Source organism: Macrotis lagotis, chromosome 4 (genome assembly GCF_037893015.1).
Source record: "Macrotis lagotis isolate mMagLag1 chromosome 4, bilby.v1.9.chrom.fasta, whole genome shotgun sequence".
Taxonomy (NCBI): domain Eukaryota; kingdom Metazoa; phylum Chordata; class Mammalia; order Peramelemorphia; family Peramelidae; genus Macrotis; species Macrotis lagotis.
This window is the reverse complement of record NC_133661.1, coordinates 262,624,070-262,639,051: the sequence shown is the minus strand read 5'-3', so window position 1 is coordinate 262,639,051 and position 14,982 is coordinate 262,624,070. Positions and strand designations below refer to the sequence as shown.

At 33.8% G+C, this 14,982-nt stretch overlaps 1 protein-coding gene across 7 annotated transcripts in view; it reads right to left on the bottom strand.

Moving 5' to 3' along the window:
- LRRC9 (leucine rich repeat containing 9) overlaps positions 1-14,982 on the bottom strand; it is a 195,131-nt gene that overhangs the window by 23,720 nt on the left and 156,429 nt on the right. For all 7 annotated transcript variants that reach the window (XM_074235927.1, XM_074235928.1, XM_074235926.1 and 4 more), the window contains 2 exons: positions 6,014-6,231; positions 4,916-4,984 (listed from right to left, as the gene is read on the bottom strand). In XM_074235927.1, coding sequence (XP_074092028.1) covers positions 4,916-4,984; positions 6,014-6,231 — 287 coding nt within the window. The remainder of the gene's footprint in view (positions 1-4,915; positions 4,985-6,013; positions 6,232-14,982) is intronic.

The following is a 14,982-nucleotide window of genomic DNA, read 5'->3' as shown; positions in this document are numbered from 1 at the left end:
TTTACTAATTTCTTGCATTTGTGGTTTGCAAGGACTACTCAGACCTGTTCTTTTTCCCTAGAAGGGATTTCTTGTTTAATAATTTATATATAATTTATAACTCCTATCCAATGAAAAGTTCTTTTCCTTCAGAAAAAGGATTTTAATTGATTGTTAGAAGCAATATGGTTGAACTAATTAAAGTGATAGCCTTCTCAGAACTACCTGAATTTCTTTTTATTTTTTAATTTTTGGATGTTATTATGTTTTGGGGGGTTAAGTGACTTGCCTAGGTTCACAGAGTGGCTTGTAGGTGTCTTTAAGGTAGATTTGAATTCAGGTTCTTCTGACTCCAGGGTTGGTGTTCTATCTACTTCTATCTACTTTGCCAGATGCCCCCCAAATACTTGAATTTTCAATAAAATTATTTTTTAAAAATTGGGTAGAATTACAGATGATTGTAATTATAGAATTAAAGGTTAAATAAAAAAATCAGGCATGGTCAGGGAAGATATAAATGTGTATATATATATATACATATATATATATATATGTATATATATATATGTATTAGGTTATTGCAAGACAATGGTGTTAAGTGGCTTGCCCAAGGCCACACAGCTAGGTAAGTGTCTGAGGCCGAATTTGAACTCCTAACTTCAGGACTGGTGCTCTATTCACTGCACCACCTAGCTGCCCCAGGGAAGATATTTTTGGACAGGATTTTTTTTTTCCGTGTAGACAAAAGAGCTTTAGCTCTCATGGTCACTTCCCCTAAGTTATTCTTTCTTTTCTTTTATTCTTCTGGAATCAATAGATCCTCAAAAAGTCTGTCTCCCACCTTGATTCTTACTTTCCCCCATTCCTTCCATATTCTCATAGACGGATGTCTCCTGTAGTGCTATCAGCTCAGGGGCAAAGAGAGGTAGGTGAAGGAAGTAATGGGGCAGCCATTTGTGTATTTGGTCATTCTAAATAGGATGTTTCCTGAGAGAAAAAAAAGGACAGTCATGGGGAAACAAATTATTCTATGTGATTTTGTGATTTTTGGCCTCTTTGTTTTCTATCTTTAGGAGGAAAAAGCAGGGTAGAAACCTCAGGACAAAGGAAATTCCCAGACAGCTATTCTAGAGTTCAATAAAAGATAAAAGAAGGCAGATCAAATCAAACAAGTAACAGATTGCCTTTACATGCCTTTAATCCCAATGCTACTCCACACTCCGAAGTATTGTGGGATAAAGCATTACCAAAAGACTCTGGACTCAGAAGATGGTTATGTAGAGGCAATGGATTGAAGATACCAAATGAAATGTAGATTTTTGGAAAATGACAATGTCAAAATTTGTTGTGTCTGACTATACATATTTGTTACAGGATTTTAAAAATTTTATGTTGGGAAAAATGAAGAGAAGAGAAAATAAATACTTGTTAACTAATATCAAAATAAAGGTCACTTCTTAACCTTGAAAGTTAAACAATTAAAACAATGATGGATAACAACTGAAAGTCCGCTATGAATAGTGATTTAAAATGTATATATTACTCTATATGAATTATTTAAATGTTAGTAATTGCTCAGTAATCATTATTTATACTGTTATTTTTAATGAACCTTTTTCTATTAAGAAGTCTAAATTCTTGTTTACTCTCACTTTTCTAAACTTAGAACATTACCCCTGAAATTATATAATCAAAATCTCAATACATACTATCATTTGTTTGATTGCAAATAATAAAATTACAAATACAATGCTTTGGGAGGAAATAATGAGTATGGAGGGTTTTGCCTATCCAAACCTAATAAATGATAGCAAAATGTATGGCTTCTTTCAGATCATTGATAATTATAGGTATTGTGGAGATGAGCAATTTAAATCTAATATATATGTATGTAAATATATATAATATATACAGATACATATAATATACATATTTACATCTATATATTTATATATATGATAAGCAAATATATATGTATTATTCTTACAGCAAAACTTCAAATAATTCCATGAATATCAAGCTGCCCTTAGTAGTAATGTATATAGTAATAAGATCCCAGTTAGAAATCTCCTAGAGACAAGGACAAAATCTTAGTGACATCATATAAGTCTCTGAGAAAATTCTTTCTGCTTAAATTCAAAGCCTGATATGGAATTGTTCTATTCTGGCCATAAGATATCAATGGGAAGAGAAATATTTTAAAAATGTTTAGATTTAAATATTTTATATGTTCTCAAATCATTTCAGCAAAAATGCTTGGTATTGTTAAGATTTATTGTTCAATTGGATCAAATTGGAAGGAGAGTAATAAGAGAAGGTTCTAGTTCCAAAAAATTTGTCAAAGTAGATGGAGGACAAAAATCTATATTTTTGTATGGATTATATAATAGATTTAGCACTAGAAGAGACCATGGAGGGTAGGGGCTCCATTAAATTCAACCTCCTTTTCAAGATGAGGAACTGAGGTACAAAGATATAGAATGGCTTGTCCAATATTAAGTTACTGTGGTAGAACTTTAACTCAGATCCTCTTGACTCCAAGTCCAATGCCAGGATATTTCTTTTTTTTTTTTAAATTTTATTTATTTAAGGCAATGGGATTAAGGTCACACAGCTAGGCAATTATTAAGTGTCTGAGACCATATCTGAACTCAGATCCTCCTGACTCCAGGGCCAGTGCTCTATCTGCTGCACCACCTAGCTGTCCCAATATTTTTAAAATAATATTAGCAGTCAGGTGGTGCAGTGGAGAAAGTGCACTCTTTTACAGATGAGGACACTCAGACTAAGAGAGTTTAAATGACTTGGTCATAGTCACACAGCTAATAAAGTGTCAGAAGCAGGATTCAAACTCATTTTTCTACGACAGCAAGTCCAGTATTCTATCCACTAGGACACTTAGCTGCCATTCAACAAATTAGAAAGGAATAAATTGCTTAATGAATTGAAATATAAATTCTTGACAATAGACCTTTTGACCATTGGCAAAATTATCTTTGATGTGTCAGTCTTGCCTATCTATATGCTTCCTATTCCTTTCTCCCTTATTTGTAACCCTGTTAGAACAACCCAGATGAAATGTGGATTAGCTGAGTTCTTCCTGGTCATTTCTGGAGACACATGTGTAATGGAGTATTGGATTAGGATGGCACAATCTCTTGCTCCCCATGATAGCAGCAAGGGAAAGGGACTCTCAAAAAGAACTGACCACAAGCCAAGAGGAGTCACCTAGTCACTCTCTAAAAGGAGAAATGATTTTCTCTGTTACTGTTCTCCCCTATTTCCTGAACAAATATTTGGCTTAGGATTCTGACTATTCTCCCTTGAACTTCCTGGGGTAAAGATGGAATTTCTTCTGTTCTTCAACAATAGTGGCTGCTGGCACATGACAAAGAGCAGAGCACTAGTGCTTGTAAACCTAAAGCTTCTATCTGCCTTTTCTATTTTGTGCTTATTTCCTCTAGTATAGGTGACTGAACAGCCCTCCTGGAGTTGGAGATTTCCAGTCTTGAAAGTTCTCCGAGGACTGAACTTGATTTGAGAGATTGCATGTGAGATTGGTGGATTCTTGTCCTTTGTTATCTAAGAAGACCAAAATGACATCACTAAATTTGAGACAAACGACAGCATGTCTGACTGTGGCTGATGAGACCAACACAAGATCAGAATACTCTACTACAAGTTGGGCACATACTGTCCCATGTGAACAACTGGGATGGGTACCCTAAACTTATGGTCGCAGCAGACAATTTTTAGGGCAGATCTTCTAGACCCTTCCTCATATCAGGAAGTTAGTGGTGCTATCCTTCAAAAGGCTTCTCAGTCCCCCCGGGGGGGGGGGGTGCCGAATCCCAAGGCTGCTTTCAGTGGGGAAACCACCCCATGGCTTGGGCCACCTGTGTGCAGGGTTGTGACTACAGTTCCCAGTGTATCTGCATCTGCTGCTTCATCATTTGCCTGTCGCCCCAGGACTTTGAGGAATGGTAATGAGTGATGTCTTGTTGCAAGAGTGAATTGAATTTAAGTAAGGTAGAGTTGCCTGAAGTCATCTGCCCCACTTTCTCTTCCAAAGTCATCATGATCCAGCATAGCAAGACAGAGTTAAGACAACTGGTGATGGCTCTAGATGCAGTGGATGACCTTGGCATCTTTGATGTCTAACCAAGCTCTAAGAGCTCCTTAGCACCTGCTTCAGCTGGTTTCTTGGCCATTGAAATGAAGTGTTCTTATCTGCCCATTTCAGAAGTGTAGGGTATGTCCAAGAAAGACTAGTACCTTGGTGTGAGGGCTGCCGAGCCCTTTTCAGAGCTGCTTTCCACCTTTGATGTCCACCTGATCCACCTAACTCTCAACTGTGGCTCCAAGAAGTTGTAGCATGGACAGCAGCCACACACTCTAGTAAACTGTTTTGGCAGGCAGGCTAAACCAGGTTGAGAGTAATCGAGGGAGTTTCAAGTTCACTGGTGAGTAGTGGGGGAGTATCTACCCCAAAGAATGTGAAGTCTTCCATGTGAGAGTAAACATAAGGGGATCCCTAGTTTGAGAGAGTGTCCTAGCCCTCAATCCCAGAAAAATCTGTTTTATATTTATTTCAGGTATTTGGTGTCTTTATTTTGTCTTTCATTCCTTTTCTCCCTCCATAAATACCTTTTCTGTTAGTTATACCTTCCTATGAATTTAAGTGTAAGATGCGTTTGCATTTAAATCTCTAATTGTGTAATTTATCTTTAATTGTATAATGAAAGCTCCGTAAAAAAATATTTTTTGGCATCCTTCAATAGGTGGGGAGGTATTATGAGAATGTCAAAGAGACCTTTCCTACTGTTCCTGAAATTAACTATAGACTTTTTTAAATGTTCTAGGCTGATCTAATTAACAACATCAATAAAGAAGAATAATTTAAAAATGTCAAAAAAAATAAAGATAATATACTCACTGGATTGCCATACACTGCAAGCTCTCTGATGGAAGGAATAACTTCAAGCTTTTCCAATTCTGCCATATCCTATTTAAAAAAAACACTCAAAAACATTAAATTACTGTGTGCCTAGTTCTAACATTTTCAAATATAAGACAATGAAAAGTAACTAATTTTAGACTTAGTTTAGAAAACAGAGCATGTGAAGAAGTATGACTCAGAAGAAATTAGAATTTTAAGTCAGAGCTATGTAACATGGTGTAGTATATATATCTAGAAGGTAATTTTGAAGTCACCTATTCTGAAATTCTCATTTACAATTAGGAATTGAGGCACAGAAAGGTTATGTGACTTGCTTAAGATTACATAGATGGCTGATAGCAGATCTAGGACTAAAATTTACATTTCCTGGATCATAGTTAAGTGTACTTTTCACTATACAAATGGGTTCTCTTAAGTCTTATTATTTCACTTCATTTTTGCTGACCAGTTTGGGAATGAAGGAAACTCTTCCCATGCAAACTCTTTTTTGATTTTTGGACTGAGTTTATACATTATCCAAGAATAAAACTATCTAAACTATAGATGTTCCAGAGGTTTTCTAAGGAAAATACTTCTGTATAAGCTAGTTGGAGTATGGACAGAAGTGGTGAATATAAGGAAAATTCGATATTAGTGCAACCCTAATATAATTCTCCTATATTTCTTAATCGCATCATTCAACTTGACTGATTTCATTGCCAGAAACTTATGACCAGAAACCATAAATTAGCAATAGTTCACATGCTTCACAGATATCCACACAATGTCAAAGAAGAGAGAGATATATTGTATGGTTATCTAGAGAGGACAGTAGAAGAAGGTATGGTTGAATTTCTGTATCACTGGATAGAGTATACCCACAAAAATAAGATCTCAGATTCCTTATAATATTGAAACATATGCATCACAGAGTATCTATATACAATAAAATGTATACACACTATAGGTTAAAAAAATGAAACATGGGCAAAATTCTCAATACAACGTTGCTGTGGGAGTTTTCCATAGAGGAAAGCTCCTATAGGATGGGAAGCTTATGTAATAGGGTTAAGACTTAAAAAAATATTTGGTTACCTGAATTTTGTTATATCCTAGGAATAGTTTTTCTAATTTAACCAAAGGTTGTAAATTGGTCAGTTCTCGTAGTCTGTTTTCTTCCAAATGAAGAGCAACAAGAGCACTAGGCTTAGCAAAAGCACTGTCACTAATTGCTCTGATCCGGTTATGGTCCAATATCAATTCTTGAAGGGCTTGCAAATTGTCAAGTCCTTCAACTTGACTGATGTCATTGCCTGCAATAAGTTCAAATAAGAATAAAGTATTGTGGCATCTTTCAAATTGCTCTCATCTTTTTCTGTTTAGATATATTTCTGCATAAGTATATTTTTGAAAAATCAAAATTAAAACCTAAGTCAATAAAGGAGGGGGTATCCACAAAAAGAGAGAAAGATGGTTTACTGAAACAAAAATACCCAGAAGATTTCATTTCATGACTTAATAAAATAGCAAGGATAATTTTTCATGACACTTTTTGTCATCTGAACTTATGGTACTCATGATGAAAGGTTCTTAACCTAGGGTCCAGGAACTATGTTTTTCTTTTAAATTTTGGTAACTGTATATCTATAAAATTTGTTTCCTTTGTAATTCTATGTATCTTATTTTATGCATTTAAAAGCATTATTTTGAGAAAGGGTTCATGGGTTTCATAAGACTGCCAAAGGTGGTACATGACACAGATAATCAAAAAAAAAGTTAATAAGCTCTGGGTAATACCAAATGAACACAAGGGAAAAAACTAAATTTTATTGAACAACATAATTGGAAATGATGAAGTGGAGAATTTACATGAAGGACTAAATGAGATTTATTTAAATTAAGTTTGATTAAGATGCCCATCAACTTGGGAATGACAGAACAAGTTGTGGTTTGTGTTTGTGATGGAACTCTGTTGTGCTATAAGAAATGATGAACATTTTGGTTTCAGGAAAACCTGGAAAGAGTTATATGAACTTATGCAAAGAGAAGTGGGTAGACACAGGAAAAGATTAAATACACTAATACCAATAATGTAAGAATGATCAGCTGTGAAAGATTTAACTACTCTGATCAAGGCAATGATCCAAGGTGATTCCAAAGGATTCATGATGAAAAATGCTATCTATCTCCAGAGAGAGAACTGATGAACTCTGAATTCAGATTGAAGTATACTTTTTTATGGATTTATTTTGCTTGTTTTTTTTTGCAAAATGGCTAACATGGAAATATATCTTGCATGATTTTACAACTATAATAGATATTAAATGCTTGTCTTCTTGAAGGATGGGGAAGTGATAGAAAGATGGGAGAGAATTCGGAACTCAAAAATTAAAAAAAAACGATGGTCAAAATTTTTTTATATATAATTGGGAAAATTTGATGAAATAAAAAAAATAATTTTTTAAAAAAGATGACATTTGCTATTAGGGGAAATTAGTCTGTAAAAATTCTTTGCAATTTCCTAAAAAGTAATCCAACCTCTTCTACTCCTTTTCAACTTTGAGTCCAGCTTATTGTACATCTATATTGTCTGCCTAAATATCCATTCTATTGGGACTCCATTAAATGCACATTGATATCTAGATAAAAGACATTCAATATCTATTTGATCTTTTCTGTGTGAATGAAAAGGACAAACTACATGAGTAATCAGAACTTTCTCCTAGACTTTCTGCAATAAGTTGGAGCTTGATGCAATCAGCATACATCTACAAATATTATATTTCTAGTTATAAGTAATATATTTTCAATCTAGAGTCATATCTGGATCTTTCCTATCATAGTGGCAAGCATATATTCTCCTTGTTTTCCCTTGATATTTATTATCAGAAGGGGTAATAAAGATGGTCACTTCTGGTGTTACATGTTCCAGGGAATATTGATCTTCATATTTGGATGGGATGTACTTTTTAGGGCAGGGACACTAATACATTATCCAACCTTTCTGGAGAGCAATTTGGAATTACAACCAAAGGGCAGTAAAAATGTACATACCCTTTGATCCAGCAATACCACCACTGGGTCTACACCCTGAAGAGATGATGAAAAAAGGGTAAAAATATCACTTGTATAAAAATATTCATAGCAGCTCTGTTTGTGGTGGCAAAGAATTGGAAATTGAGTGAATGTCCATCAATTGGGGAATGACTGAACAAATTGTGGTATATGTACATTATGGAACACTATTGTTCTATTAGAAACCAGGAGGGATGGGAATTCAGAGAAGCCTGGAAGGATTTGCATGAACTGATGTTGAGTGAGATGAGCAGAACCAGAAGAACATTATATACCATAACAGCAACATGGTGGGTGATGATCAATCTTGATAGACTTGCTCATTTCATTAGTGTAACAATCAAGGACAATTTTAGGGTTATCTGTGATGGAGAATACTATCTGTATCCAAAGAAAGAATTGTGGAGTTTAAATAAAGACCAAAGACCTTTAATTTTTTAAAAAAAGTTATCTTATGTAATTTTGCTATCTCTTACATTTTATTTTTTCCTTAAGGATATGATTTCTTTCTCAACAAATTGAATTTTGATCAATGTATAGCATGGAAACAATGTAAAGACTATCAGACTGCCTTCTGTGGGGGCTGGGGAGAGGGAAGTGAGAATAGGGAAAAAATTGTAAAATTAAAAAAAAGAAAAAAGAAGTTATAGGGCAGTCTTTTGTTCTATGGAACCAAATGCTTTTTTATAGTAAAAAAAAAACCCAGGCACAATAAGGTCTTTATGTTTTCTATACCATTCAGTCAAATATGTGTATGTATACATTCAGTACAAATAAGTATCCTGTCAAATATCATCTGTCAAAATCCTATCTGTTCCCTATTACTATTTTCATAAGGAGCCTTCTCAGATCATATATAGATGAATTTCATAAAGATTTTGTATATATGTGGGAGTAGAAATATAATTAGTAAATGTTGATTTTTTTCTTTGTCATTCTTTATGGGAACCAGTGCTTTATGCTGTACCAAATTTTCATTTTTTTATTTTTTACTGAGATAATGGGATCAAGTGACTTGCCCAAGGTCACACAGTTAGTAAATATCACATGTCTGAATCTGAATTTGAACTCTGGTCCTTCTGATTTGAGGGCCAGTGCTTTATCCACTCTGCTACTTAGCTGCCCTGCCTTTACATTTTTTTTTACCTTTAGATACATTGCAAATCAGTCCCTTGGTGCCCTCAAAATTATGATAATCAATTAATTTACCAATCCATCAACAAATATTTATTAAGAACCTACTAAGAGACTTCCTGAGAAGAGCCAAGATGATATAGAGAAGCTAGAAAGTTTCTCCTGAAACAATTTTAAATGAAACCTCTAAACAGATCCTAAAGTAACCCACAAAAAAAGACAGAATGAAACAACTTTTCAGCTCAAGATATCTTGGTGGAAGTTCAGTAAAGGTCAGTTTCATGTGGGTTAAAAGGGAAGCGCAGCCCAGCCTAGGCAGGAGAACTGGGAAGCTCTTAGCCACAGCACAGCTCAGTAATTTAAACATCTGGATACTGGCTCAGCAGGTCAACTGTGAGGATCCCAACCCCAGCTTGGAAGTCAAACTTCCAGACCTGGAATGATAATACAACAGGTGGGACTGCGTCAGGCTACCTTAATATAGAGTGAGCTGTGATGCAAAAAGTCTGGGACCAGAACCTAGTTTCCCAGCACCAAAAACTCAGGAATACATCCCCTGTGCTCCAGGAGCAGATTTCAACCATAAAAATGAGCAAAAAACCCCCCCAAACCAATAGAGTGATAATCATAGAAAGTTACTACTCTGATAGGGAAGCTCAAAACACCATGTTAGAAGAGGAAAGCAGTAACAAAATGCTTACATATGAAGCCACAAAGGGGATTATGACTTGGTCTCAAATCCAAAAAGTCCTCTTCGAAGAGCTCAAAAAGGATTTTAAAAAACCAAAGAAGAGAGAGAGGAAGAAGAAAAAAAAATGAGAAAAAAGTGAGAGGCATGCAGAAGAGTTATAAAAAATTGACTGAAGAAAAAATACCTTAAAAAGAAAAACTGGCCAAATGGAAAAGAAAACAATTCCTTTAAAAGTAAAATTGACCAACTGGAAAAGGAAACACAGAAGCTAAGTGAAGAATATAAATCCATAAAAAGTGGAAACTGATGACTTATATGAGACATCAAGAATCAATCAAAGAAAACCAAAAGACTGAAAAAATAGAAGAAAATGTAAAATATCTTTTAGGAAAAATGATCAATCTGGAAAATAGATTTAGGATTATTAGTCTACCTGAAAGTCATGATCAGGAAAAAAAAGTCTAGACAATATCTTTCTGGAATTAATCAAGGAATACTGCCCTTATATCCTAGAACAATAATTCTTGAAAGAATCCACAGATCAATTGTTGGAAGGGTTGTGGGAAATCTGGGACACTATTATATTGCTGGTGGAGTGTGAACTCACCCAACCTTTCTGGAGAGAAATTTGGAACTACACCCAAAGGGCAACAAAAATGTGCATACCTTTTGATCCAGCAATATCACTACTGGGTCTATACCCTGAAGAGATGATAAAAAGGGGTAAAAACATCACTTGTACAAAACTATTCATAGCAGCCCTGTTTGTGGTGGCAAAGAATTGGAAATCAAGTAAATGTCTTTCAATTGGGGAATGGCTTAGCACACTAGTATATGTATATATGTCATGGAACACTACTGCTCTATTAAAATGGGAATGGGAGGGATGGGAATTTGGGGAAGCCTGAAGGAATTTGCATGAACTGATGCTGAATGAGATGAGCAGAACCAGAAAAACACTGTACACTCTAACAGCAACATGGGGGCAATGATTGATCTTGATGGACTCGCTCATTCCATCAGTGCAACAATCAGGGACAATTTGGGGCTGTCTGCAATGGAGAATATCATCTGTATCCAGAGAAAGAATTGTGAAGTTCTAACAAAGACCTTTAATTTAGGAAAAACCTGATATCTTATTATCTGATCTTGCTATCTCTCATACTTTATGTTTTTCTCTCCCATCACACTCAATTTGGAAAAAATGTAAAGACTGACAAATTGCCTTCTGTGGGGGGTGGGGGGGAGGGAAGTAAGATTAGGGGGGAAAATTGTAAAACTCAAAAATAAAATCTTTAATTGAAAAAAAAATCCACAGATCACCCCACCCCCCCAGAAAGAGATTCCAAAGTAAAAACTCCAAGGAATATTGCAGTCAAATTCCAAAATTCTCATCTAAAGGAGAAAATACTCCAAGCAGTCAAAAAAGAAGCAATTTAAATAGCATCAAGCCACAGTCAGGACTTTGCAGAACTGATCAACTTCAACATTAAAGGACTGGAGGGCCTAGAATATGATATTTTGGAGTAAAAAAGAGCTAGGATTATAAGAATCAACTATGCTGGAAAACAGCCTATTCTTTCAAGGGAAAAGGTAGGCATTCAATGAAATAGAGGACTTTCAAAAGATAAAACAATCAGAACCAAACAGAAAATTTGATCTTCAAATACAATATTCAAGAGATACATAATAAGCTAAATGGAAAAAAATGTTAGTCACTAAGACCAAACTGTTTACATCCCTATACAAAGATAATGCTTCTAATTCTTGAGAATTGTATTCCTTTTAGGATAAAAGGATTAGACTGGGAGAAGGTAGAAGCAGAAGAAGGTAAACAACACCAAATGAAGAACCACAAAGGACTTATTACAATAGAGTAAAGAAAGAAGGGATTGAACATTGAGTGAATCTTATTCTCAATAGATTTGACTCAAAGAGGGAATAACAACCATTGCCAATTGGGTTTAGAAATTTATCCTACCCTACAGGGAAGCAGAAGGGGAAAATTGAAACTGGTGAGTAGGGGTAAGGTGAAAGGAGAAAGAAAAGTACAAATGGGGGAAGACAGGATGGAATGAAATATAGAGTTGGTCATTATAAATGTAAATGTGCATGGGATGAACTCTCCCATAAAATGGAAGTGGATAGCAGAGTGTTTTAAAAACCAGAATTCTACAATATGTTTTTTATAAGAGACACTTTTGAAGCATAGAGTTATACACAGAGTAAAGGTAAAAAGACTAGAGCAAAATGTTATCGGCTTCAACTGAGGTAAGAATAGCAGTGTTTGAAATTCTGATCTCAGACAAAACAAAAGCAAAAATAGGTCTAATTAAAGGAATAAAGAAGGAAATTGCATCTTCCTAAAAGGTACCCTAGGCAATGAAGTAAAATGAAAAACAAATATATGCAGTAAGTGGTATAGCATACAAATTCTTAGAGGAAAAACTAAATGAGTTACAGGAAGACATAGAGAGCAAAGTTATATTAATGGGAGACTTCAACTTCCCTCTCTCAGAATTAGATAAATCTAACCACAAAATAAATAAGAAGGAAGTTGTGAAGATGGACAGAATTTTAGAAAAGTTAAATATGATAACCCTCTGAAAAAATTTAATGGGTATAGAAAGGAATATACCTTTTCCTTAGTGGTACACGGCACCTACACAAAAACTGACCATGTAGGGCATAAAAACCTCATAATCAAATGCAAAAAGACAGAAATATTAAATGCATCTTTTTCAGATCATGATGAAATAAAAATTACATGTAATAAAGGGCCATGGAAAGATAGACTAAAATTTAAGTGGAAATCAAATAACCTAATTTTAAATAATGAATGTATCAAACAACAAATCAAAGAAATAATCAACAACTTCATCTAAGACAGTGACAGCAATGAGTCATCATACTAAAACTTATGGAATGCAGCCAAAGAACCTATAATGGGAAATTTTTATCCCTAAATGAAAAAAAAAGAAAGAGGAGATCAATGAACTGGTCATCCAACTTAAAAAGCTACAAAAAGAAAAATTAAAAATCCCCAATTAAATAACAAATCAAAGAAAAACTTTTTAAAAAATGGAAAGAAAACTATTTAACTAATAAATAAAATTAAGTTGGTTTTATTAGAAAAAAACAATAAAAGACAAACCTTTGTTTAAGGTTAATGTGATTAAAAAAAGAAGAAAGCCAAGTGACCATATCAAAATTGAAAAGAGTGAACTCGCCTCCACTGAAGAGGAAATTTAATTAATAATTGGGAGTTATTTTGATCAATGGTATGCCAAAAAAATCTGACAACCTAAGTAGAATGGATGAATAACTACAAATATATAAACTGCCCAGATCAACAGAAGAGGAAATAAAGTCATTAAATAACCCCATTTCAGAAAAAGAAATTGAATAAGTCATCAATGAACTACCTAAGAAAAAATCTCCAGGGTCAGATGAATTTATAAATGAATTCTACCAAACATTTAAAGAACAATTAATTCTAATTCTATATAAACTACTTGAAAAAAATTGGTAAATAAGTTCTGCCAATACGGTGCTGATATCTAAGCCAGGAAGGGTCAAAACAGACAAAGAAAATTATAGACCAATTTTCCTAATGCAAAAATTTTAAATAAAATATTAGCAAAGGAATTTAAGCAAATTATCACTAAAATAATATACTATGATCATGTAGGTTTTATACCAGGAATGCAGGGATGTTTCAATATTAGGAAAACAACCAGCATAATTGACCATATCAAAAAGAAAACTAATAGAAATCATATGATTATATCAATTGAAGTTGAAAAAACTTTTGACAAAATCAGTACTTATTCCTATTAAAAATACTAGACAGCAAAGGAATAAATGGAGTTCTCTTTAAAATGATAAGCAGTATCTATCTAAAACATTTTGCAAGCTTTATATGTGATGAGGATAGCTAATAGCATTCCCCATAAGATCAGGGATGCAACAAGGATGCCCTTTATCATCACTATTATTCAATATTGTATTAAAAATTTTAGCTTTAGCAATAAGAAAAAAGAAACTGAAGGAATTAGAATAGGCAATGAGGAAATAAAACTCTCATTCTTTGCAGATGATATGATAGAATAGTTAGAGAATTCTAGAAAATCAATTAAAAACCTACCTGAAACATCTAACAAATTTTGCAAAGTAGCAGGATATAAATAAACTCTCATAAATCATCAGCAAGAGATAGAGAAATTGTAGACAACATAAAATTCTTGGGAATCTATTTGCCAAGACAAATCTAGAAACTATATGAACACAATTACAAAAAACTTTTCACACAAATAAAGTCAGATTTAAACAACTGAAAAAATATCAATTGATCATGGTTAGGCTGAGCTAATATAATAAAAATGGCAATTCTATCTAAATTAAATTACTTATTCAGTGTCAAACTTATCAAACCAAAAATTATTTTATAGTTAGAAAAAAAGTACCAACATTCATTTAAAGGAATAAAAAGTTAAGAATATCAAGGGAATTAATGAAAAAATATGCAAAGGAAGATAATGTAGCCATACTAGATGTAAAACTATTTTATAAGTGACAGTCATCAAAACTATCTGGTCCTGGCTAAGAAATATAATAGTGGATCAGTGGAATATACTAGGTACCAAAAAAACCCAGTAATAAATGACTATAGTAATCTATTGTTTGATAAACCCAAAGACTCCAACTTCTAAAACACACTATTTGACAAAAACTGTTGGGAAAACTGGAAACCAGTATGACAGAAACTAGCATAGAATAACATCTCACACCCTATTATCAAGATAAGGCCAAAATTGAGGACAGGATTTAGATAAAAAGAATGATCCCATAGGCCAATTAGGAGAACAAGGAATAGTTTTTCTGTTGTACCTGTGGAGAGGGGAGGAGTTTATTATCAAACAAGAGATAAAGAATACTATAAATTACAAAATGGATAATTTTGATTACATTAAAATAAGAAATTTTTGCACAAATAAAACCAAAGAAACCAAGATGGGAAAAAATGCAAAAAGTTGGGAAACAATTTTCATAGCTAGTGTTTTTGACAAACAGGATACATTTCTAAAATAAATAGAGGACTTATTCAAATTTATAAGAATACAAGTCATTCTCCAATTGATAAATGGGCAAAGGGTACAAACAG